Here is a 25,672-nt window from a genome sequence, read left to right on the forward strand (position 1 = left end):
GTGCCCCCGGCGGCACGGCGCTGGGGAGGCGATGGCGCCGGCCGCGTCCAGGCTGCGGGCCGAAGCCGGGCTCGGGGCGCTGCCGCGGCGGGCGCTCGCCCAGTACCTGCTCTTCCTGCGGCTCTACCCGGTGCTCACCAAGGCGGCCACCAGGTGAGCGGGGGCGCGGGAATCGGACGCCGCCCCGGCCCCAGGTCGGCCGCAGCGGCGCGGGGCCTGGACTGGAGCGCCGGGCCGGGACCAGGCTGGGGGCGCGCCCGGGTCAGAACCCCCGGAGCGGGCGCCCTCCGACCCGGCGCTGAACTTCCCGCGGCGACACCCGCGTCCCCAGTCAGCGATTGTGAGGCGCCTTGCGGATCCCGCCCTCCCAGCGCGTGGAGGGCCCGCCCAGACCCGGGGGTCGGCGCTGAGGTTCCACCCAAGGACCCAACAGGGGCCCCGCGCGCCCGGGGAAGCCACGGCAAGGGGAGCGGGTCCGCAGGCGCGGGTGAAGACAGGGCCAGGGGAGCGGGTCTTGGGGGCGCGGGTGAAGACACGGCCAGGGGAGCGGGTCCGCAGACGCGGGTAAAGACAGGGCCAAGGGAGCGAGTCCTCATGGCGCGGGTGAAGACAGGGCCAGGGGAGCGGGTCTGCGGGGCGCGGGTGAAGACACGGCCAGGGGAGCGGGTCTGCGGGGCGCGGGTGAAGACAGGGCCAGGGGAGCGGGTCTGCGGGGCGCGGGTGAAGACAGGGCCAGGGGAGCGGGTCTGCGGGGCGCGGGTGAAGACAGGGCCAGGGGAGCGGGTCTGCGGGGCGCGGGTGAAGACACGGCCAGGGGAGCGGGTCTGCGGGGCGCGGGTGAAGACACGGCCAGGGGAGCGGGTCCGCATGGAGCGTGTGGAGACAGGGCCAAGGGAGCGAGTCTGCGGGGCGCGGGTCCGCACGGCGCGGGTGGAGACACGGCCAGGGAAGGTGTTTTTTGAGAAGGTGACATTGAACAGGCTGTGTAAAGAAGTGGAGCAGAGGCTCTCCTGGCACAGGGAACAGCAGGGCAAAGGTCTCTGTTAGGTTTTGAAGGGAAGGCCGGCGTTAAAGAAAGGCGGAGAGAGGTGCAGCTTGGACTCAGTCCCGAGGGAGGGAAGATCTGTGTGTGGAGAAAGTGAACCCTGAGCAAGAGGCAGGAGATGTGAAGGGAATCGCCAGGGATCTGATCGAGAAGGTGTCTAGGTCCGTGCTAGGAATTTTGGATTTTATAGTCCAGAGAGCTTCTCAGAAGGCAAATACAAACCAAGGCCTGGAGGGAGCCACTGGGCCTGTTCCACCTTTTTATGGAAATTTTTATTGTGATAATTGTAGATTCACAAACAGTTACAAGACTAACATGGAGAGATTCCTTGTACACCTTCCCAGTGTCCCCCATTGGTTACATTCTGTGAAACGTAGTGCAGTATCGACCAGGGCATTGCGTGGACACAGTCCACAGATCCTATTCGGATTTCTCCATTTTTCTTGTAGCTGTATCTGTTCTGTACAGTTTTATCACATCTGTACATTCTTGTGTTCACTACCACAGTCAAAATGCAGAACAGCGTCATGATAGGGCTGTCCTGTTGCCCGTTCATAACCACACAGCTTCCTAACTCCCAAACTGCCAAATTATAGTATAACATCACAGCCAGGATGTTGACATTGATACTGGAAAGCCACTTGTCCTTACCTGTGTGTTTAAGTCCACCGTCTCCACCTTTTGATACAAGAACTATACATTGCAGCCGCTTTAACAAGAATTCCTACCCCCCGCCCGTCTGCTGCATGGCCTCAGAACGGCCCTGCTAATTCACCTATGGGAAAGGGACACCCTCCTGCTGGTCACTGCTGTTTTCTGATGACCTCTCTCTCCACAGTGGCATTTTGTCAGCACTTGGGAACTTCCTGGCCCAGATGATTGAGAAGAAGCGGAAAAAAGAAAACTCTAGAAGTCTGGATGTCGGTGGGCCTCTGAGATATGCCGTTTACGGGTGAGTGCCATACAAGGGTTGGGTTTACCTTGTAGCCGCTGAGTGCAACCAAGCTGGGCACCAAAACCGAGTAGTTGGAGTACTCTTATTTGGAAATATAATTTTTAAAAAACCATTGTAGTAATCATCATGGGAAAAAACTCGAATGGTTCATATAGTTTGTATGGCATATATACGCATACGTGGTTTTTTTTGTTTTTTCTTTTTTTTGGAGACAGAGTCTCACTCTGTCACCCAGGCTTACTGCAACCTCTGCCTCCCTGGTTCAAGTGATTCTCCTGCCTCAGCCTCTCAAATAGCTGGGATTACAGGCACACACCGCCATGCCCAGCTAATTTTTGTTATTTTTAGTAGAGATGGGGTTTCACCATGTTGGCCAGGCTGGTCTTGAACTCCTGACCTCAAGTGATCCACCTTCCTTGGCCTCCCAAAGTGCTGGGATTACAGTGCTAGGAGTACAGCCTCACATTTGTGGTTTTATCATGTTTCTTTTTAATTGGATGGGTAGGGGTGACTGTCTTAATTGGGCTGAGAGGCAAACCTGAGGACAAGTAACTCAACTTAACCTAAAGTCAGACTTCAGGATTCAAAAACCCTGAAAGCGTCCTAGACTGGGCTCATGGAAAGGGAAAACTGACTCCAATTTGACCAGTTAGTTTCTATTGTTATTTTAATTTTTTTTTTTTTTTTTGAGACGGAATCTCACTCTGCTGCCCAGACTGGAGTGCGGTGGCGCGATCTTGGCTTACTGCAAGCTCTGCCTCCTGGGTTCATGCCATTCTCCCGACTCAGCCTCCCGAGTAGCTGGGACTACAGGCGCCTGCCACCACGCCCGGCTAATTTTTTGTATTTTTAGTAGAGACAGGGTTTCACCATTCACAGGATGGTCTCAATCTCCTGACCTCGTGATCCGCCCACCTTGGCCTCCCAAAGTGCTGGGATTACAGGCGCGAGCCACAGTGCCTGGCCTCTATTGTTATTTTCATAGTGTAAACATCCAGAAAATAAATGCTTCGGTACCCTGAAAAATGTCTAGTTTCTGAACCACTTTCTGAATTGCAAAAGCACGGTAATTCAAGAGTTTTACCAATTTAATCCACCCTGAGCTCTCGGCCAACAATAATGTTACAGATGGATTATTTGAAGTATTTTCCAACTACAGTGATTTTTTCTTTAATTCAGAATTCCTGAAGATCATTTTTATACCTCCAAGCTTGCTAACTTGAGTCATCATGGATTTTTCCATAATGTATTTAAAGCAGTAATCCCCCCAAGAGGGGCAGGTGATGAGATCACCTAGCAGGCCTCATCCAAGTACAGTTTTCCCATCCACAGGACTTCAGTCCCCTTCCCCACTGAGAATCCCTGCATAGGCCACATAACCCCCTATGACTGGGTGGGAAAACACACTGAGAACCACTTATCTAAAGACTGTCAACGTCACAAGTTGAAAGACCCCTCTTTTTGTTGCTGAATTTTATGGAACTGCAGGCCTCTTGTCCCAGTAGATGTGGCAGCTGGTTCCATTCTCTCCCAAACACACAGGGGAATGATTAGTAGCAACGGACACAAGCTAGAGTGCTGCACCAGGTCCTGCCCTTGCCACTTAGTTAGTGAGCTCCCTTGCCAGTTAGTTAGTGAGCGCCCTTGCCAGTTAGTTAGTGAGCGCCCTTGCCAGTTAGTTAGTGAGCTCCCTTGCCAGTTAGTTAGTGAGCTCCCTTAGCCAGTTAGTTAGTGAGCTCCCTTAGCCAGTTAGTTAGTGAGCGCCCTTGCCAGTTAGTTAGTGAGCTCCCTTAGCCAGTTAGTTAGTGAGCTCCCTTAGCCAGTTAGTTAGTGAGCGCCCTTGCCAGTTAGTTAGTGAGCGCCCTTGCCAGTTAGTTAGTGAGCTCCCTTAGCCAGTTAGTTAGTGAGCTCCCTTGCCAGTTAGAGAGCTCCCTTGCCAGTTAGTTAGTGAGCTCCCTTGCCAGTTAGTTAGTGAGCGCCCTTAGCCAGTTAGTTAGAGAGCTCCCTTAGCCAGTTAGTTAGAGAGCTCCCTTGCCAGTTAGTTAGTGAGCGCCCTTGCCAGTTAGTTAGTGAGCTCCCTTAGCCAGTTAGTTAGTGAGCTCCCTTGCCAGTTAGAGAGCTCCCTTGCCAGTTAGTTAGTGAGCTCCCTTGCCAGTTAGTTAGTGAGCGCCCTTGCCAGTTAGTTAGTGAGCTCCCTTAGCCAGTTAGTTACTGAGCTCCCTTAGCCAGTTAGTTAGTGAGCTCCCTTAGCCAGTTAGTTAGTGAGCTCCCTTAGCCAGTTAGTTATTGAGCTCCCTTGCCAGTTAGAGAGCTCCCTTGCCAGTTAGTTAGAGAGCTCCCTTGCCAGTTAGAGAGCTCCCTTGCCAGTTAGTTAGTGAGCGCCCTTGCCAGTTAGAGAGCTCCCTTGCCAGTTAGTTAGTGAGCGCCCTTGCCAGTTAGTTAGTGAGCTCCCTTGCCAGTTAGTTAGTGAGCGCCCTTAGCCAGTTAGTTAGAGAGCTCCCTTAGCCAGTTAGTTAGTGAGCTCCCTTAGCCAGTTAGTTAGAGAGCTCCCTTGCCAGTTAGTTAGTGAGCTCCCTTAGCCAGTTAGTTAGAGAGCTCCCTTGCCAGTTAGTTAGTGAGCGCCCTTGCCAGTTAGTTAGTGAGCTCCCTTGCCAGTTAGTTAGTGAGCGCCCTTAGCCAGTTAGTTAGAGAGCTCCCTTAGCCAGTTAGTTAGTGAGCTCCCTTAGCCAGTTAGTTAGAGAGCTCCCTTGCCAGTTAGTTAGTGAGCTCCCTTAGCCAGTTAGTTAGAGAGCTCCCTTGCCAGTTAGTTAGTGAGCGCCCTTGCCAGTTAGTTAGTGAGCGCCCTTGCCAGTTACTTAGTGAGCTCCCTTAGCCAGTTAGTTAGAGAGCTCCCTTGCCAGTTAGTTAGTGAGCTCCCTTAGCCAGTTAGTTAGAGAGCTCCCTTGCCAGTTAGTTAGTGAGCGCCCTTGCCAGTTAGTTAGAGAGCTCCCTTGCCAGTTAGTTAGTGAGCTCCCTTAGCCAGTTAGTTAGAGAGCTCCCTTGCCAGTTAGTTAGTGAGCGCCCTTGCCAGTTACTTAGTGAGCTCCCTTAGCCAGTTAGTTAGAGAGCTCCCTTGCCAGTTAGTTAGTGAGCTCCCTTGCCAGTTAGTTAGTGAGCTCCCTTAGCCAGTTAGTTATTGAGCTCCCTTAGCCAGTTAGTTAGAGAGCTCCCTTAGCCAGGTAGGTAGAGAGCTCCCTTAGCCAGTTAGTTAGTGAGCTCCCTTAGCCAGTTAGTTAGAGAGCTCCCTTAGCCAGTTAGTTAGTGAGCTCCCTTAGCCAGTTAGTTAGAGAGCTCCCTTAGCCAGTTAGTTAGTGAGCTCCCTTGCCAGTTAGTTAGTGAGCGCCCTTGCCAGTTAGTGAGCTCCCTTAGCCAGTTAATTAGTGAGCGCCCTTGCCAGTTAGTGAGCTCCCTTAGCCAGTTAGTTAGTGAGCGCCCTTGCCAGTTAGTGAGCGCCCTTGCCAGTTAGTTAGTGAGCTCCCTTAGCCAGTTAGTTAGTGAGCTCCCTTAGCCAGTTAGTTAGTGAGCTCCCTTAGCCAGTTAGTTAGTGAGTTCCCTTGCCAGTTAGTTAGTGAGCTCCCTTAGCCAGTTAGTTAGTGAGCTCCCTTGCCAGTTAGTTAGTGAGCTCCCTTGCCAGTTAGTTAGTGAGCTCCCTTAGCCAGTTAGTTAGTGAGCTCCCTTGCCAGTTAGTTAGCTCCCTTAGCCAGTTAGTTAGTGAGCTCCCTTAGCCAGTTAGTTAGTGAGAGCCCTTGCCAGTTAGTTAGTGAGCTCCCTTAGCCAGTTAGTTAGTGAACTCCCTTAGCCAGTTAGTGAGCGCCCTTGCCAGTTAGTTAGTGAGCTCCCTTAGCCAGTTAGTTAGTGAGCTCCCTTAGCCAGTTAGTTAGTGAGCACCCTTGCCAGTTAGTTAGTGAGCTCCCTTAGCCAGTTAGTTAGAGAGCTCCCTTGCCAGTTAGTTAGTGAGCTCCCTTGCCAGTTAGTGAGCGCCCTTGCCAGTTAGTTAGTGAGCTCCCTTAGCCAGTTAGTTAGAGAGCTCCCTTGCCAGTTAGTTAGTGAGCGCCCTTGCCAGTTAGTTAGTGAGCGCCCTTGCCAGTTAGTTAGTGAGCTCCCTTGCCAGTTAGTTAGTGAACTCCCTTAGCCAGTTAGTTAGAGAGCTCCCTTGCCAGTTAGTTAGAGAGCTCCCTTAGCCAGTTAGTTATTGAGCTCCCTTAGCCAGTTAGTTAGAGAGCTCCCTTAGCCAGGTAGGTAGAGAGCTCCCTTAGCCAGTTAGTTAGTGAGCTCCCTTAGCCAGTTAGTTAGAGAGCTCCCTTAGCCAGTTAGTTAGTGAGCTCCCTTAGCCAGTTAGTTAGAGAGCTCCCTTGCCAGTTAGTTAGTGAGCGCCCTTGCCAGTTAGTGAGCTCCCTTAGCCAGTTAATTAGTGAGCGCCCTTGCCAGTTAGTGAGCTCCCTTAGCCAGTTAGTTAGTGAGCGCCCTTGCCAGTTAGAGAGCTCCCTTAGCCAGTTAGTTAGAGAGCTCCCTTGCCAGTTAGTTAGTGAGCGCCCTTGCCAGTTAGAGAGCTCCCTTAGCCAGTTAGTTAGTGAGCGCCCTTGCCAGTTAGTGAGCGCCCTTGCCAGTTAGTTAGTGAGCTCCCTTAGCCAGTTAGTTAGTGAGCTCCCTTAGCCAGTTAGTTAGTGAGTTCCCTTGCCAGTTAGTTAGTGAGCTCCCTTAGCCAGTTAGTTAGTGAGCTCCCTTGCCAGTTAGTTAGTGAGCTCCCTTGCCAGTTAGTTAGTGAGCTCCCTTAGCCAGTTAGTTAGTGAGCTCCCTTGCCAGTTAGTTAGCTCCCTTAGCCAGTTAGTTAGTGAGCTCCCTTAGCCAGTTAGTTAGTGAGAGCCCTTGCCAGTTAGTTAGTGAGCTCCCTTAGCCAGTTAGTTAGTGAGCTCCCTTGCCAGTTAGTTAGTGAGCTCCCTTAGCCAGTTAGTTAGTGAGCTCCCTTGCCAGTTAGTTAGCTCCCTTAGCCAGTTAGTTAGTGAGCTCCCTTGCCAGTTAGTTAGTGAGCTCCCTTGCCAGTTAGTTAGTGAGCTCCCTTAGCCAGTTAGTTAGTGAGCTCCCTTGCCAGTTAGTTAGCTCCCTTAGCCAGTTAGTTAGTGAGCTCCCTTAGCCAGTTAGTTAGTGAGAGCCCTTGCCAGTTAGTTAGTGAGCTCCCTTAGCCAGTTAGTTAGTGAACTCCCTTAGCCAGTTAGTGAGCGCCCTTGCCAGTTAGTTAGTGAGCTCCCTTAGCCAGTTAGTTAGTGAGCTCCCTTAGCCAGTTAGTTAGTGAGCTCCCTTAGCCAGTTAGTTAGTGAGCACCCTTGCCAGTTAGTTAGTGAGCTCCCTTAGCCAGTTAGTTAGAGAGCTCCCTTGCCAGTTAGTTAGAGAGCTCCCTTGCCAGTTAGTTAGTGAGCTCCCTTGCCAGTTAGTGAGCGCCCTTGCCAGTTAGTTAGTGAGCTCCCTTAGCCAGTTAGTTAGAGAGCTCCCTTGCCAGTTAGTTAGTGAGCGCCCTTGCCAGTTAGTTAGTGAGCGCCCTTGCCAGTTAGTTAGTGAGCTCCCTTGCCAGTTAGTTAGTGAGCTCCCTTAGCCAGTTAGTTAGTGAGCTCCCTTAGCCAGTTAGTTATTGAGCTCCCTTAGCCAGTTAGTTAGTGAGTTCCCTTGCCAGTTAGTTAGTGAGCTCCCTTAGCCAGTTAGTTAGTGAGCTCCCTTGCCAGTTAGTTAGTGAGCTCCCTTGCCAGTTAGTTAGTGAGCTCCCTTAGCCAGTTAGTTAGTGAGCTCCCTTGCCAGTTAGTTAGCTCCCTTAGCCAGTTAGTTAGTGAGCTCCCTTAGCCAGTTAGTTAGTGAGCTCCCTTAGCCAGTTAGTTAGTGAGAGCCCTTGCCAGTTAGTTAGTGAGCTCCCTTAGCCAGTTAGTTAGTGAGCTCCCTTGCCAGTTAGTTAGTGAGCTCCCTTAGCCAGTTAGTTAGTGAGCTCCCTTGCCAGTTAGTTAGCTCCCTTAGCCAGTTAGTTAGTGAGCTCCCTTGCCAGTTAGTTAGTGAGCTCCCTTGCCAGTTAGTTAGTGAGCTCCCTTAGCCAGTTAGTTAGTGAGCTCCCTTGCCAGTTAGTTAGCTCCCTTAGCCAGTTAGTTAGTGAGCTCCCTTAGCCAGTTAGTTAGTGAGAGCCCTTGCCAGTTAGTTAGTGAGCTCCCTTAGCCAGTTAGTTAGTGAACTCCCTTAGCCAGTTAGTGAGCGCCCTTGCCAGTTAGTTAGTGAGCTCCCTTAGCCAGTTAGTTAGTGAGCTCCCTTAGCCAGTTAGTTAGTGAGCTCCCTTAGCCAGTTAGTTAGTGAGCACCCTTGCCAGTTAGTTAGTGAGCTCCCTTAGCCAGTTAGTTAGAGAGCTCCCTTGCCAGTTAGTTAGAGAGCTCCCTTGCCAGTTAGTTAGTGAGCTCCCTTGCCAGTTAGTGAGCGCCCTTGCCAGTTAGTTAGTGAGCTCCCTTAGCCAGTTAGTTAGAGAGCTCCCTTGCCAGTTAGTTAGTGAGCGCCCTTGCCAGTTAGTTAGTGAGCGCCCTTGCCAGTTAGTTAGTGAGCTCCCTTGCCAGTTAGTTAGTGAGCTCCCTTAGCCAGTTAGTTATTGAGCTCCCTTAGCCAGTTAGTTAGAGAGCTCCCTTAGCCAGGTAGGTAGAGAGCTCCCTTAGCCAGTTAGTTAGTGAGCTCCCTTAGCCAGTTAGTTAGAGAGCTCCCTTAGCCAGTTAGTTAGTGAGCTCCCTTAGCCAGTTAGTTAGAGAGCTCCCTTGCCAGTTAGTTAGTGAGCGCCCTTGCCAGTTAGTGAGCTCCCTTAGCCAGTTAGTTAGAGAGCTCCCTTGCCAGTTAGTTAGAGAGCTCCCTTGCCAGTTAGTTAGTGAGCTCCCTTGCCAGTTAGTGAGCGCCCTTGCCAGTTAGTTAGTGAGCTCCCTTAGCCAGTTAGTTAGAGAGCTCCCTTGCCAGTTAGTTAGAGAGCTCCCTTAGCCAGTTAGTTAGAGAGCTCCCTTAGCCAGTTAGTTAGTGAGCTCCCTTAGCCAGTTAGTTAGTGAGCTCCCTTAGCCAGTTAGTTAGAGAGCTCCCTTGCCAGTTAGTTAGTGAGCGCCCTTGCCAGTTAGTGAGCGCCCTTGCCAGTTAGTTAGTGAGCTCCCTTAGCCAGTTAGTTAGTGAGCTCCCTTAGCCAGTTAGTTAGTGAGCGCCCTTGCCAGTTAGTGAGCGCCCTTGCCAGTTAGTTAGTGAGCTCCCTTAGCCAGTTAGTTAGTGAGCTCCCTTAGCCAGTTAGTTAGTGAGCTCCCTTAGCCAGTTAGTTAGTGAGTTCCCTTGCCAGTTAGTTAGTGAGCTCCCTTAGCCAGTTAGTTAGTGAGCTCCCTTGCCAGTTAGTTAGTGAGCTCCCTTGCCAGTTAGTTAGTGAGCTCCCTTAGCCAGTTAGTTAGTGAGCTCCCTTGCCAGTTAGTTAGTGAGCTCCCTTGCCAGTTAGTTAGTGAGCTCCCTTAGCCAGTTAGTTAGTGAGCTCCCTTAGCCAGTTAGTTAGTGAGTTCCCTTGCCAGTTAGTTAGTGAGCTCCCTTAGCCAGTTAGTTAGTGAGAGCCCTTGCCAGTTAGTTAGTGAGCTCCCTTAGCCAGTTAGTTAGTGAACTCCCTTAGCCAGTTAGTGAGCGCCCTTGCCAGTTAGTTAGTGAGCTCCCTTAGCCAGTTAGTTAGTGAGCTCCCTTAGCCAGTTAGTTAGTGAGCACCCTTGCCAGTTAGTTAGTGAGCTCCCTTGCCAGTTAGTGAGTGCCCTTGCCAGTTAGTTAGTGAGCTCCCTTAGCCAGTTAGTTAGAGAGCTCCCTTGCCAGTTAGTTAGAGAGCTCCCTTGCCAGTTAGTTAGTGAGCTCCCTTGCCAGTTAGTGAGCGCCCTTGCCAGTTAGTTAGTGAGCTCCCTTGCCAGTTAATTAGTGAGCTCCCTTAGCCAGTTAGTTAGTGAGCGTCCTTGCCAGTTAGTGAGCGCCCTTGCCAGTTAGTGAGCGCCCTTGCCAGTTAGTTAGTGAGCGCCCTTAGCCAGTTAGTGCCCTTGCCAGTTAGTGAGTTCCCTTGCCAGTTTTTTAGCCTAGTGAGTTCCCTTGCCAGTTTGTTAGCCTAGTGAGTGCCCTTGCCAGTTAACCTAGTGAGTTCCCTTGCCAGTTAGCCTAGTGAGTTTAATGAAAAGCTCCACAACCAGGGACATGTCTGATGATTCATTATTGAGTGTTCTCGAAGCCAGGCCCTGTTCTGGGCACTGCAGTGGACAGAAGACGTAGCCTGCCTTGTGGAGCCTGCCTTCTAGGGGGGACGAGAGGCACAGACTAACCTAACATATGAGATAAGGACAGTGCTAGGCAGAAAATGAACCAGGGCCAAGAGTGTTAGCACAGGCGTGCACACGTGCTGGGACGACCTAGAAGCTGACAATGTGAGGAGGAGCGAGCCAACAGAGCTAGGTGGGGAAGCGCTGGGAGCAGAGAGTCAACGGCAGGAGCAAGTCTGGTCTGTTAGAGCAACAGAGACAGAGCGCCCCTGAAGCCGACTTATCTGTACAGACCTGTGTGGCCAATACTGAGGGACATCAGGAAGCAGGGCTTAGGACCTGGGATTTGGGGGTGAAGCTAGACCAGAGAAGAGCACATCCAGAGAACCACAATCTGGCTCACACCCCCTGGGGGCCTCAGGTTCTTCTTCACAGGGCCGCTGAGTCACTTCTTCTACTTCTTCATGGAACATTGGATCCCTCCTGAGGTCCCCCTGGCAGGGCTCAGGAGGCTTCTCCTGGACCGCCTCGTCCTTGCACCGGCCTTCCTCATGTTGTTCTTCCTCATCATGAACTTTCTGGAGGTGGGTGTCTGCCACAGCACTTACTGCAGCTCTTCATTTAGCACAGGGATTCTTCACCTGACATTCTTGGCAGAATTCAGAGGGTCTGCAGATTTTTCACTCAAATTGAAATTTTGCATTTTCTTTTATGAATATAGGAAGCAAACGTCTAGTATTGGCAGGACCTGTTTGTACCCAGTAGAGTCACTTTATTTATTTATTTAAAGACAGGGTTTCACTCTGTCACCCAGGCTGCAGTGCAGTAGCACAATCATAGCTCACTGCAGCCTCAAACTCCTGGGTTCAAGCAATCCTCTTGCCTCAGCCTCCCAAGTAGCTGGGACTACATGTGCGTGCCACCACACCCAGCTAATCAGATATTTTTATATCACATCAGTTGTTACAGATATCTCGAAATATAATTTATGCTCATTACTACTTGGACCTGCCATTAGAGGTCTTGTCACTGTGTAAAGAAAGAAACAGGCCGGGCACAGTGGCTCACGCCTGTAATCCCAGCACTTTGGGAGGGCGAGGCAGGTGGATCACCTGAGGTCAGGAGTTCGAGACCAGCCTGGCCAACATGGTGAAACCTCGTCTCTACTAAAAATACAAAAAATTTATCTGGGCACAGTGGCGGTCGCCTGTAGTCCCAGCTACTTGGGAGGCTGAGGCAGGAGAATGGCGTGAACCCGGGAGGTGGAGCTTGCCGTGAGCCGAGATGTCGCCACTGCACTCTAGCCTGGGTAATAGAGCCAGACTCCATCTCAAAAACAAAAAACAAAACAAAACAAATTAGCCAGGTATGGTGGTGCGTGCCTGTAATCCCAGCTACTCGGGAGGCTGAGGCAGGAGAATCGCTTGAAGCCGGGAGGTGGAGGTTGCGGTGAGCTGAGATTGTGCCACTGCACTCCAGTCTGGGCAACAGAGCAAGACTCTGCCTCAAAAAAAAAAAGAAAAAAGAAACAGGGCCGAGCGTGATGGTGCACACCTGTAATACCAGCACTTTGTGAGGCCAAGGCCAGTGGATAGCTTGAGGCCAGGAGTTCGGGACCAGCCTGGGCAACATGGCGAATACCCATCTCTCAAAAAATAAAAAATGAGCCAGTGTGGTGATGTGCATCTGTAGTTCCAGCTATTTGGGAGGCTGAGGTGAGAAGATCCCTTGAGCCCAAGATGTGGAGGCTGCAGTGAGCAGAGATCACACCACTGCACTCCAGCCTGGGTAACAGAGCAAGACACTGGTTCAAAAGACAAAAATAAATAAATAAACACATTAGTCTGTCAAAATTTTTTCTGAATATTTTGATAACTGTATTTCAATATTATTGGTTCCTTTGTAGTCCTATTTTATTTATTTATTTATTTATTTATTTATTTTTTATTTTTGAGGCAGAGTCTCGCCCTGTTGCCCAGGCTGGAGTGCAGTGGTGCGATTTCGGCTCACTGCAACCTCTGCCTCCCGGGTTCAAACGATTCTCCTGCCTCAGCCTCCTGAGTAGCTGGGATTACAGGAGCCCGCCACCACACCCAGCTTATTTTTGTATTTTTAGTAGAGATGGGGTTTCACCATGTTGGCCAGGCTTGTCTTGAACTCCTGACCTCGTGATCCGCCTGCCTCGGCCTCCCAAAGTGCTGGGATTACAAGCGTGAGCCACTGCGCCCAGCCGTATTTTATTTTATAGATTACAAAACATTCTGAGAAGGGGGTCCACAGGCTTCACTAAACTGCCAAAGAGATCTGTGGCACAAGAAGTTTGAGACCCCTACTGATAACACAGAAGAGTTCCGGGCCTGGAGGTTAACCTACCGGCATAATCCCAGTCAGAATCCAACGCGTGGGAGGCGTGTTCACCTGCACTTAGCAGGTGTATCTGTTCTGACTGTCCCACCTCCCCCGTTCACGAGCACCTTCAAATCCTCACCATCTCTAGGAGCACCAGCCAGGTTGTGCTGTGTGTCTGAGACGTGTCACCTTTTTTTTTTTTTTTTTTGAGACGGAGTCTCACTGTGTTGCCCAGGCTGGAGTGTAGTGCGTGATCTCAGATCACTGCAACCTTCGCCTCTTGGGTTCAAGCAATTCTCTGCCTCAGCCTCCCAAATAGCTGGGATTGCAGGTGCCCGCCACCATGCCCGGCTAATTGTTTTGTGTTTTTAGTAGAGACGGGGTTTCACCATCTTGGCCAGGTTGGTATTGAACTCCTGACCTCGTGATCCACCCGCCTCGGTCTCTCAAAGTGCTAGGATTACAGGCGTGAGCCACTGCACCTGGCGTCACCTTCTGTCCTGAAAGTAAATTTGTTTTAACCATTCACTTCTCCATACAGAAGTTATAAAGGTTCATGTATTCAAATATGACATTATTCTCCTTCAAGCCTTTCCTTACAGGAAGATAATAGAAATATTCTCCTCTGCTTTCCTCCGGTATCCTTATGGTTTTACTTGTGTACAGTAGGAGATAGACTTCTGTGTTGATTTTTCCACTTACATAGCAAATTTTCTCATTACCATTTATTGGGCAATCCCCAGTATTTTGAAATATTCTCATTTCCATCGATACAGGCAATTATCTGCACTCTTTGTTCTTTTGCTGGATTATTTTCTTTTTTTTGAGATGGAGTCTCACTCTCGCCCAGGCTGGAGTGTGGTGGCACAATATCGGCTCACTGCAACCTCCGCCTCTCGGGTTCAAGTGATTTTCATGTCTCAGCCTCCAGAGTAGCTGGGACAACAGGCGCCCACCACCACGCCTGGCTAATTTTTGTATTTTTAGTAGCAATGGGGTTCCTCTGTGTTGGCCAGGCTGGTCTTGAACTCCTGGCCTCAAGTGATATGCCCACCTTGGCATTACAGGCATGAGCCACTGTACCCAGCTCTCCCCCTTACTTTAAACAAGAAAATATTTAAGCATTTCTTTAAAAATTTTTTTTAGTTTCTATATATTTAGAGGGTACGAGTGCAGATTTCTTATGTGACTGTGCTGTGGTGAAGTCTGAGCTTTTAGTTCCCATCACCCAAGTAGTCAGTGGTGATTTTCAACCCTCTTCTCCCCGCCACCTTTTCAAGTCTCTGGTGTCTGTTATTTCCCTCTGTTGGTCCATGTGTACCCACTGTTTAGCCACCACTTATGAGTGAGAACATCGGCTGAGGCAGGAAGGTCACTTGAACCCAGGATGTCGAGACCAGCCTGGGCAACAGAGTGAGACCCCTTCTCTACAAAAAAATTAAAAATCAAAGGGTTGTGGTGGCACATGGCTGTAGTCCCAGCTACTTAGGAGGCTGAGACGGAGGCTTGATGCCAGGAGGTTGAGGCCAAGTGAGCCGTGATCACGCCACTGCACTCCAGCCAGCATGGGCAACAGAGTGAGATGGAGAGACCCTGTCTTGGAAAAAAAAAGTGAGAACATGCAGTGTTTGACTTTCCATTTGTGAGTTGTTTCACTTGGGATAATGGCCCCCGGTTCAATCGACGTCACTGCAAAAGACATGCTTTTTTTTTTTTTTTGACACAGAGTCTCGCTCTTTCATCCAGGCTGGAGTGTAGTGGCGCAATCTCATCTCACTGCAACCTCCGCCCCCCAGGTTCAACGATTTTCCTGCCTCAGCCTCCCAAAGTGCTGAGATTACAGGCGTGAGCCACCGTGCGCGGCCGAGTTCATTCTTTTTTTATAGCAGAGTAGTGTTCCGTGGTGTATTTATGGCACTTTTTCTTTATCCAGTCCTCTGTTGGGGGACGTTTAGGTTGATTCCACGTGTTTGCTGTTGTGGATAGCGCTGTGATAAACACACGAGGGCAGGGATTGTTTGATATGATTCCTTTTCCTTTGGGTAGAGGCCCAGTAGTGGGATTGCTGGAACGAATGGTGGTTCTATTTTCAGGTCTTTGAGAAATTTCCATACTGTTTTCCAGAAAGGCTGTACTAATTTGCATTCCCACCAGCAGTGTGTAAGTGTTCACTTTTCTCCACATTCTTGCCAGCATCTATTGTTTTTTGACTTTTTTTTTTTTTTTTGAGGCAGAGTTTCACTGTGTCAGCCAGGCAGGAGTGCAGTGGCACGATCTCGGCTCACCGCAACCTCTGCCTCCCGGGTTCAAGTGATTCTCCTGCCTCAGCCTCCTGAGTAGCTGGGATTACAGGCACACGCCACCATGCCCGACTAATTTTTTTTTTTTTTTTTTGGTAGAGACAGGGTTTTCCCATGTTGGTCAGGCTGGCCTCAAACTCCTGACCTCGTGATCCGCCCACCTCAGCCTCCCAAAGTGCTTAAATTACGGTCATGAGCCACCGCGCCTGGCCACTTGACTTTTTAATAATAGCCATTCTGACTGGCATGAGGTGGTATCTCCTTTTGGTTTTAATTTGCATTTCTCTGATGATTAGTGATGTTGAACATTTTTTCATATGTTTCTTGGCCACTTGTTTTTCTTCTTTTGAAAAATGTTTGTGTCCGTTGCCCACTTTTTTAATGAGGTTATTCATTTCTTTCTTGTTGAGTTGTGTAAGTTCCTCACAGATTCTGGATAACAGTCCTTTGTAGGATGCATAATATGCATATATTTTTTCCCAGGCTGTAGACTGTCTGTTGATTGTTTCTTTTGCTGTGCAGAAGCTTTTTTGTTGAATGAAGTCCTGTTGTCTGTTTTTGGTTTTGCTGTATTTGCTTTTGAGCACTTAGTCACAAATTCTTTGTCTTGGCCGACGTCCAGAGGAATTGCTCCTAGGATCTTTATGGTTTCAGGTCTTGGGTTCAGGTCTTGAATCCACCAGCTGACATTTAGAATGAACTTACTGGGGTCCTTTTTTTTTTTTTTTTTTTTTTCATAACTCCTAACAAGTTTTGATTGGAAAGACATCGACTTTGGAGGTTATTTGGGAGGAATTAACAGCGTAGCTCTGAGTAGCAGTTCTGGTGCCCAGGGCCAGCCTTGGGAGTCACCTCCTCCAGTTGTCCGCAAGGAGTTTTGGGCCAGGACAGACATCACCGCCAGCATGAGCAGGCTGCTGTCTGGCATCTCACTGATCATTTTCCATCTTGCTGGTTGGCTCCTTAGAGCCGCAGTGCTGAGTACACATGTGTGCTGTCTGCGTACACACAGAACAAAATCCAATAGCAGTTTAAAAACCATCACGATAGGGTCTGGGTGCCCGGAATTCAGTTCTGATGGGCAGTGAGACTGTTCACCACCCGCCTTCCCTCCTTTGCAGGGGAAAGACGCCTCAGCCTTCGCCGCCAAGATGAGGGGGGGCTTCTGGCCGGCGCTGAGGATGAACTGGAGGGTGTGGACGCCACTACAGTTCATCAACATCAACTACGTCCCTCTGAAGGTGAGGGCCACGGGGCTCAGCCTCTGCCAACATTACTTTGTCAGCCTTTTCCTTCCTTCCTTCCTTCCTCTTTCCTCCCCCCCCTTCCCTCCCCTCTTCTTTTCTCTTCTCTTCTTTCTTTTGTAGTTTTCCACTAGACTTGGTTTCATCCAGTGTCTAGACTCCTCAACTACCCTTGGATTTTGCCCATGACCCTGAATCATTGCTAGTTCGGGATTCAGGAAGCAACACAGAAGGGTGTCCCGAGTGGTCGTCTTTGCCTCTTCTGTTTGTTCAGCAAATTCTCATTAAAAGCCCCCATGCCAGGGATGCCTATGAGTTTTCTAGCCTTTGAAACATTCCCAGTCCCAGGAGTGTACATGCAGGCAACTTGAATCTATGCTCCTGGGTTGCAGTCCTCAAACTTGGCCCAAATAAACTCTAGTTATACTTAGAAAAAGAAGGCCGTCACAGTAGCTCACACCTGTAATCCCATCACTATGGAAGGCTGAGGCGGGCAAATCACTTGAAGCCAGGAGTTCGAGACCAGCCTGGCCAGCATAGCGAAACCCCATCTCTACTAAAAATACAAAAATTAGCCAGGCATGGTGGCAGGTGCCTGTAGTCCCAGCTACTCAGGTGGCTGAGGCACAAGAATCACTTGAATCCGGGAGACGGAGGTTGGAGTGAGCTGAGATTGTGCCACTGCACTCTAGCCTGGGCAACAGAGTAAGACCCTGTCTCAAAAAAAAATAAAACGTTAAAAAGAAACAAAGCATTCGTGGTCCCTGGGCTCATGAATTACAGCTGAGCCTGAAGGCAGGCACTGTGCGGCCATGGGTCCTGCCGCTGGCCTGGAAGAGCTGCCTCACCTGCAGCCATGGCAGCCACACCTGGGCGAGGGGTGGGCCCATCCAGGTGCAGAGTGAAGGCCTTCTGGGTAAGCTGAGCCTTTCCGCTATCCTGTGCATGAAGGAGCTGCTGTGGGGGCTGAGTCAAAGGTGTCAGATTGGGGCTGGGCTGGTGGTGTGGAGGCTGGAGCTCCAGGCTCTGCCACTGGGATCAACTGTCTTTATGCACAGCCAGGGTCCCCAGGACCACTCCCACACTGGGAGGATGGGGTGCAGCACCCCCTGCAGCATGGCAGGATACCCCCAGATGCTACAGGAGGAGGCCTGGCAGAGCCTGCAGGGGCCACGTGCTTCCCTCCCCCAGAAGGTATGCCGCCCATCAGGGTTTTTTACTGGTACTCTGGGCGGGCATCTCTGCCTGCTGCCCCAAAGCTCCAGACCCCTAGAAAGACAGCAGCTGTGTGGAGCCCGCATTGTTGGTGCAAACAGTCTAGGCACAGGGCAGGTGGCCCTTCTGGGAAAGGTGGGTGCCGTCCCAGCCCAGGCGGCTGCTAGGGAGGACCTGAACAGGCCTGCAGTGGCTGGACCTCAGCTGCAGAGGGCCTTCCTGCATTAGCACCGGCTCTGAGCCCTGCCCAGGAGGGAGAAGAGAACCAGGGTGACCCCCGAGGGAGAGGAGGGAGGCGGCCAAGTGTGTGCACACTGCACACACCACAAACACACCAAGAAGCAGCAGGAAACCAGGGGTGCACACAGACAGGACAAAGAGGCAGTTCACCCTTAGCCAAAGTTGCCAGGAGTTAAAGCAAAATAAAAAAATCTCCTTTGGCTTTAACAGTGGCCCTTCCCAGAGCAATTTCAGCTCCATGAGGCTGAAGCCAGATTGCCTTGAAGAGTGGGTGGGAATTATTTTAAAAATCACAAGTCTAGAACATGCTCTCAAAGTCTGTAGGGGCCAGGCATGGTGGCTCATGCCTGTAATCCCAGAACTTTGAGAGGCCGAGGCAGAAGGATCACTCAAAGCCAGGAGTTTGAGACCAGTCTGGGCAACATAGTGAGACCCCATCTCTATTTTATAAAAATGAATTTTAAAAAGTTTGAGAGAAGGTGAGAAGTGATGGAAGAAGGCTGGGTGGCAGAGGGGGTTCTGACACTCAGAGATGCGGCCATGGTGGGTGCAGACGTGAAGCTGCTTGTGGGATGGGCAAACACGCATGTCCAGAAAGAGCAGCTCTGCGGGGTCCCCTAAGGAGTCAGCGTGGATGTGAGCCCCCGGCACACTCACAGTGGTGCTTGGGACAGAGGCCCTGCCCTCTGTGATGAGAGAGGAGAGAGAAAGTGACAGCTGAGCGGACACGAGAGTGGGACATCCTGCCTCAAGCCCCCACGTGCCTCTCTGGAGGGCCAGGGGCTGGGACTGAGGGCAGAGGAAGTCAGGCGGGCATTTTAAGGGGATACAGAAGGGGCAAGTTTGGCCATGTGGAGGATGGGAGAGCATGCTGACTGCAGAGACAAAGACTTCTGGGCAGAGGGGGCTGGGGCTTGTCCAGCTGTGGTCAGCATCTGGGGAAGTGAGAAGGCAGGAAGGATAAAGGATTTTCCAGGGAGTGTGACTGAAGAACAGTAGGCTAAGGAAGCTACAGCCATGGGCCACTGGTTCTCGGGAATTGAGAGAAGGAAGCAGAGACAACTGAGAAGACAGACTGGCCGGGAACACGGAGGATCTGGGATGGAAGAGGGGAGAGCCGGGAAGCCGCGCCTCTGAGTAGCGTGGGGGCAGAGTCGCCATCCTAGGTGGGTGCAGGTGTATGCGGAAGCAGCATTCATTCAGCAAGCGTTTCCTGAGCAGTGACTGTGCGCCGTGCTGCTAGACTCGGAGACGCGGTGATTAACCAGACACATGGGCTGCTACTTTCATAGCACCACATGCCAGGGAGAGACTCAGCACTAGACCAGAGGATTCTGGGGAAGGGTGAAGCTGCTGAGTCACCAAAGCAGGGCAGTGGGATGGTGATGGGTTAGAGGAGGGAAGGTCTGGGGCCCCTCCCCTGTTCGTCAGCTGTGTCCCCTGAGGAGGGTGCAGCCACCTGCATGATGGCTGGTCCTGGAGTGAGAGAGGCTGAACCAGGAGCTAAGGTGTGCAGTGAAGGGGGAAAAAGGAGAGTGACTTGGCTTTGGGATTCCTGGGCCGCTGTAGCCTGTGAACGCTGTAACTAGGGGACCATTTTTCTTCTCCATTCCTCTCTGCTAGGGGCCTAGCACAGCGTTTGGTACGAACAAAGGCTCAGTAAATGCAGTAATGGATGGGTGGTTGGACCACCCGACCAACAAACGGGTAAACGAATGAACTGGGTGACTGAGGCTGGACAACTGGCCACGGCCTCCCGCTGACCGTGGCCTGTTGGACTGTTCTTTTCGGCAGTTCCGGGTGCTCTTCGCCAACCTGGCAGCTCTGTTCTGGTATGCCTACCTGGCCTCCTTGGGGAAGTGACGACCGCTGGGAGAACATCAGGTGCACTGTGGACGTGGGTCTGGGGGTCTCACCCGCCCAGCGAGAGCAGAACCAATCCAGTCAGGATGTCACTGACTCTAAATCAGGTGATTCAAGATGCCCAAAAATGATGGATAGAGAAACAGAAATCTCTGAATGTCAGAACCCTGTCTTTTAAAAAGGCAGTCGCTGCCTTCAGGTGGTGCTGCCCCAGAAACTTAAAATTTAGTCGAGGCAGTTTCAATTGTTACTGTGGACCGAATTAGGATCACAATAAACGATAATGCAGGTTCTTCAATGGTGACTTTAATCTCTCAGAACAATTGCTGTTGCTTTGAAAGACATGCATAGCCAGATGTTTTTTAAATTTTCGTGTGTGTGGTACGATACATAAAACAAAATTTACCATGCATCTGGTCGTGGTGGCTCATGCCTGTCATCCCAGTACTTTGGGAGGCCGAGGCAGGAAGATTGCTTGAGGCCAGGAATTTGAGACCAGCCTGGGCAACACAGCGAGACCCCATTTCTACAAGAAAAAAAAAAAAGAAATATATATATATATATATACACACACACACATACATACACATACACACACACACATATATATATGTATATATGTATCTATACATACACACACACACACACACACATACACTCCTGGGATATCTTCCTGCCACAGTCTCCCAAGTAGCTAGGATTATAAGTTCCCACCCAGCCACACCTGGCTAATTGTTTTCTTTTTTTTGTAGAGATGGGGTCTTCCTGTGTTGCCCAGGCTGGTCTTTGAACTCCTGGGATTACAGGTGGGAGCAACTGCACTGGGCTTTTTTTTTTTTTTTTTTTTTTTTTTGAGACAGAGTCTTGCCCTGTCGCCCAGGCTGGAGTGCAATGGCGTGATCTCAGCTCACTGCAACCTCTGCCTCCTGGGTTCAAGAGATTTCTCCTGCCTCAGCGTCCCGAGTAGCTGGGATTACAGGTGTGCACCACCATGCCCGGCTAATTTTTTGTATCTTTAGTAGAGAAAGGGTTTCGCCATGTTGGCCAGGCTGGTCTCGAACTCCTGACCTCATGATTTGCCTGCCTTGGCCTCCCAAAGTGCTGGGATTACAGGCTTGAGCCAACATACCCAGCCCTCTTTCCTTTTAAAAAAGGCTGACTTTTGATTGTCCTTAAGATTCTTTAAAGAAAATAAAAATAGGCCAGGCTCGGTGGCTCACGATTGTAATCCCAGCACTTTGGGAGGCTGGGATCACTTGAGGCAGATGGATCACTCGAGGTCAGGAGTTCAAGACCAGCCTGGCCAACATAGTGAAACCCTATCTCTACCAAAAATATAAAAAATTAGCGGCTGGGCAGAGTGGCTCATGCCTGTAATCCCAGCACTTTGGGAGGCCAAGGCGGGTGGATCACGAGGTCAAGAAATCGAGGCCATCCTGGCCAACCTGGTGAAACCTTGTCTCTACTAAAAATATAAAAATTAGCAGGGCATGGGCAAGGCGCGGTGGCTCATGCCTGTAATCCCAGCACTTTGGGAGGCCGAGGCGGGCGGATCACGAGGTCAGGAGATCGAGACCATCCTGGCTAACATGGTGAAACCCTGTCTCTACTAAAAAAAATACAAAAAATTAGCCAGGCGTGGTGGTGGGCGCCTGTAGTCCCAGCTACTCGGGAGGCTGAGGCGGTAGAATGGCGTGAACCTGGGAGGCAGAGCTTGCAGTGAGCCGAGATCGTGCCACTGCACTCCAGGCTGGGCAACAGAGTGAGACTCCGTCTCAAAAAAAAAAAAAAAAAAATTAGCAGGGCGTGGTGGCACGTGCCTGTAATCACAGCTACTCGGGAGGCTGAGGCAGGAGAATCGCTTGAACCTGGGAGGCAGAGGTTGCAGTGAGCCAAGATCGCTCCACTGCATTCCAGCCTGGCGACAGAGAAAGACTCTGTCTTAAAAAAAAAAAAAAAAAAAAAAAAAAATTAGCTGGGTGTGGTAATGCATGCCTGTAATCCCAGCTACTTGGGAGGCTGAGGCAGGAAAATCACTTGAACTAGGAAGGCAGAGGTTGCAGTGAGCCAAGATCGTGCCACTGCACCCCAGCCTGGGCAACAGAGTGAGACTCTGTCTCAAAAAAATAAATAAATAAAATAAAAAATAAAAATAGGGCTGGGTGCAGCGGCTCACGCCTGTAATCCTAGCACTTTTCGAGGCCGAGGCAGGCGGATTACTTGAGGTCAGGAGTTTGAAACCAGCCTGGCCAACATGATGAAACCCCCTCTCTACTAAGAAATAATAAAATAAAAATTAAAAACAAAAGGCTGAACATTGCCGTGTGCGTGGACTGCATTTTGCCTGTCCGTCTGTCCGTCAGTGGCTAGACTGTTTCCAGCTCCTGGATGCCGTGAAGGATGTGGCGGTGAAGACGGTGGCACTAATGCCTGCTCAAGTCCTGCTTGCCTTGGGTTTTCAAAGAACTACTCTTTCAGTTCAGAATATTTAAGGTGGGGTCGTTCCCAAAGGAAGTTTAGGGCATTTGCAAAAGTAACAGATGCTCCTGCAATTGATGCAGAAGGTGATAATTCTGACTATCCCTCTAACTTGCCACTTCCCAGTGAGTCCCAGCCCCCTGCCATGATGGAGGATTAAGAGCCTGGATCTCAGAACAGATTCTAGATTAGAATCCAGAGATGACAGTACTGACACCGCTTAGGGTTGCTTTGTGCCGGAACTCTTCTGAGAGCTGCGCGGGGTTGGCATTATTCATCCTGCAGCAGCCCTGAGGGAGGTGCCATTGTTTTCTTTGCTCCACATGTGGGGGATGCAAGATGCCTCAGCTAGCAAGAGACAGTCCTGATTCAGAGGCAGTCAGCCAGGTCCTGAGCCACCATCTTCACCACCTCATCATAGGGCATCAGAATGTCATGGCAAGGTCAAGAGAATTTGCTGGAGAAGATTTCACATCATGTATATGGCTTACCACAGCCCGCATCCGGTCAGTTCGCTGAACACACCTTTACAGAGTGCTGTCAGGCACACAGGGGAGAGCAGAGACCAGGAGTTTTTAGTTTCACACACTTAACAGTCATCAGAAAACAGGCTTTTTTTTTTTTTTTGAGACAGAGTCTCGCTCTGTTGCCCAGGCTGGAGTGCGATGGCATGATCTCGGCTCACTGCAGCCTCCCGTTTTCAAGTGATTCTCCTGGCTCAGCCTCCTGAGTAGCTGGGATTACCAGCGCGTGCCACTATGCCCTGCTAATTTTTTGTATTTTTACTAGAGATGGGGTTTCACCATGTTGGCCAGGCTGGTCTCGAACTCCTGACCTCAAGTGATCCATCCGCCTGTCTCGGCCTCTCAAAGTGCTGGGATTATCGAGCATGAGCTACTGCGCCCGGCGTAAAAAATACATTAAAAAAAAAAATCTTTTCTCCTGGGCTGGTCAGTTTCCACACAGAGGAATCCTTTAGTTCTTGTCAGGGCATTGGGGGAAGGATGGTGGTGGTAGCTGAGCATGGAATGAGCCTAGCGGCCAACATTCTTGTGGCTATCTGGAGGAAAGGGGTTAGAAGTCCTACTGTTCCTTATGTGAACTCTGTATAATCCCATCTTTATTACTGCATCCCCGATCTGAGCTATGCTTGGTGTCCTGAAATCCAGAACCCTCCTGTTCAAGTCCCCTGGAATGGCCTTTCTCTAGTGCTCCACGGTGATGAAAGTGAGCTATTCCCCTGAACATTGGGGGAGAAACGAAATGTGGAAGGCAACCTTTTCCTCTAAATGCTCCTGCTTTCAGCCCCACAGCTCTCAGACAGGAGGCTAATGCTGCCAACTCCCAGACTCTTCCAGACTCACTGGATTAAATGAACTTGCTTCCTGGTTTCCTTCCACATAGGCACTGGTGTTCCATATTCTCAGGTCGATAAAGATCTGATCTCCAGCTCTTGAACTTTTGTTAACTGATTTATCTGCTGTCCTTTTTCTTATGGATTCAACTATGTCCTTGTGGATTTTCCCTTTTGTTTTTTATTTTATTTATTTTTTGAGATGGAGTCTTGCTCTGTCACCCAGGCTGGAGTGCAGTAGTGTGATCTCAGCTCACTGCAGCTTCTGCCTCCTGGATTCCAGCGATTCTCCTGCCTCAGCCTCCTGGGTAGCTGGGATTACAGGCGTGTACCAGCTAATTTTTGTATTTTTAGTAGAGATGGGGTTTCACCATGTTGGCTAGGTTGGTCTCAAACTCCTGATCTCAGGTGATCTGCCCGCCTCGGCCTCCCAAAGTGCTGGGATTACAGACATGAGCCACTGAGCCTGGCTGATTTTCTTTTTTTTAAGACAGTCTCTGTCACCCAGGCTGGAGTGCAGTGGCATGATCCTGGCTCACTGCAACCTCTGCCTCCCAGGTTCAAGCGATTATCCTGCCTTAGGCTCCTGAGTAGCAGGGACTACAGGCGCGCACCACCACGCCAGGCTTTTTTGTATTTTCAGTAAAGACGGGGTTTCACCATGTTGGTCAGGCTGGTCTCGATCTCCTGACCTCATGATCCGCCCACCTCAGCCTCCCAGAGTGCTGGGATTACAGGCGTGAGGCACTGCGCCCGGTCCAATTTTCCTTTATTTTTTTTGAGAGAGTCTCGCTCTGTCGCCCAGTCTGGAGTGCAGTGGCGCGATCTCGGCTCACTGCAAGCTCCGCCTCCCGGGTTCACGGCATTCTCCTGCCTCAGCCTCCCTAGTAGCTGGGACTACAGGCGCCCGCCACCATGCCCTATTCTTTTTGTTTTTGTATTTTTAGTAGAGACGGGGTTTCACCGTGTTAGCCAGGATGGTCTCGAGCTCCTGACCTCGAGATCCGCTCACCTCGGCCTCCCAAAGTGCTGGGATTACAGGCGTGAGCCACCACGCCCGGCCTTCCTTTTATTTTTTAAATCTTCCTATCATTTTTAGTAAATGACCTGGAAGAAGCAGACCTAACTGGAAGCGTACAGGTTCAAGAAAGCCTGTTTAAGCAGAAGTCTCAGTATTTCTGTGGAACCAGTTTTTTTATTTTTATTTTTTTGAGACATTGTTTCACTCTGTTGCCCAGGCTGGAGTGCAGTGAGGCAATCTCAGCTCACTGCAACCTCCACTTCCTGGGTTCAAGCAAGTCTCCTGCCTCAGCCTCCTGAGTAGCTGGTAATACAGGCTGGAGCCACCGTGCCCGGCTAATTTTTGTATTTTTAGTAGAGACCGGGTTTCACCATGTTGGCCAGGCTGGTCTCAAACTTCTGACCTCAGGTGATCCGCCTGTCTCGGCCTCCCAAAGTGTTGTGATTACATGCGTGCCCCACCGAGCCCAGGCCCAGGTGATTTTTAAATAGCTTAAATCAGATCATGTCATTTCCCAATTTTAAAATGGGCAGAGATGGTCCAGCAATCCCACTTCTGGGTACAGACGCAAAACAATCAATGAAAGAGAGATCTGCACGCAGCACTGTTCACGCTAGCGAGGAGATGGCAACAGGGCAAGCGTCCAGCAATGGGTAAGCGGTGGGGTCGGTGCACGCAAGCGTCCAGCGATGGGTAAGCGGTGGGGTCGGTCCAGGCAGGCGTCCAGCAATGGGTAAGCGGTGGGGTCGGTCCACCCAGGGAGCGCTGGTCCCCCTAGAAGGAAACCCAGGCTCTAACGCGCTCCCTCTGAGGACCCTGCTAGGCGAAACGCGCCGGCCATAGAAAGACTGTCCCGCAGGAGAGGGCGGTGTTCGGCCCGGGGTTTGAGGGGTCGGGACCAGGAGGAGGGACAGCCCGGCCGAACCTGAACGCACTTCAGGCCGCTTGAACAGCACACGCAGGAACGGCGCCGACGGAAAACTTTATTTCGTGTTCCGCCACCAAAAAAATATCGTTTAAACAAACCTGCGGCAGTTTCCCAGCTCCCTTAAACCAGGATCCCAAGTTCTCCGCGTCTCCGCCCCTGCACCCAGCCTCCGGCCTCGGCAGGCGCTTCCGGTGCGGAACCTTCTGGAAAGTACCGCGCCGCCCTCCCGGCGTCCCCACAACCCCGCCCGCACCTGCGCGCACCGGCGCTCGCGAGCACAAGTGACGGGACTGGAGCGTGGCGCGGCAGGTGGCTCCACGAAAACGCCCCTTCCCGGAAGGCTGCCCCGCGCCCTGCCGCGCCCCAGGAGGCGGGACTTCCGCCCC

At 50.9% G+C, this 25,672-nt stretch overlaps 1 protein-coding gene across 2 annotated transcripts; it reads left to right on the forward strand.

Moving 5' to 3' along the window:
• Positions 1 to 16: 16 nt before the first annotated feature.
• On the forward strand, positions 17 to 19,803 carry PXMP2 (peroxisomal membrane protein 2). 2 transcript variants are annotated; one of them, XM_016924698.3, is made up of 5 exons: positions 17 to 153; positions 1,884 to 1,997; positions 10,716 to 10,878; positions 16,065 to 16,184; positions 19,437 to 19,803. In XM_016924698.3, exons 1-5 carry the CDS (start codon positions 32 to 34, stop codon positions 19,503 to 19,505), a joined length of 588 nt encoding a protein of 195 aa, XP_016780187.1. In that variant the 5' UTR covers positions 17 to 31; the 3' UTR covers positions 19,506 to 19,803. The 2 variants fall into 2 exon arrangements, with proteins under 2 accessions (XP_016780187.1, XP_016780188.1); XM_016924699.4 differs by lacking the exon at positions 19,437 to 19,803 and adding an exon at positions 16,311 to 16,506.
• Positions 19,804 to 25,672: the final 5,869 nt, after the last annotated feature.

The sequence above is a fragment of the Pan troglodytes genome, chromosome 10 (genome assembly GCF_028858775.2).
Source record: "Pan troglodytes isolate AG18354 chromosome 10, NHGRI_mPanTro3-v2.0_pri, whole genome shotgun sequence".
NCBI classification, from domain to species: Eukaryota; Metazoa; Chordata; class Mammalia; order Primates; family Hominidae; genus Pan; species Pan troglodytes.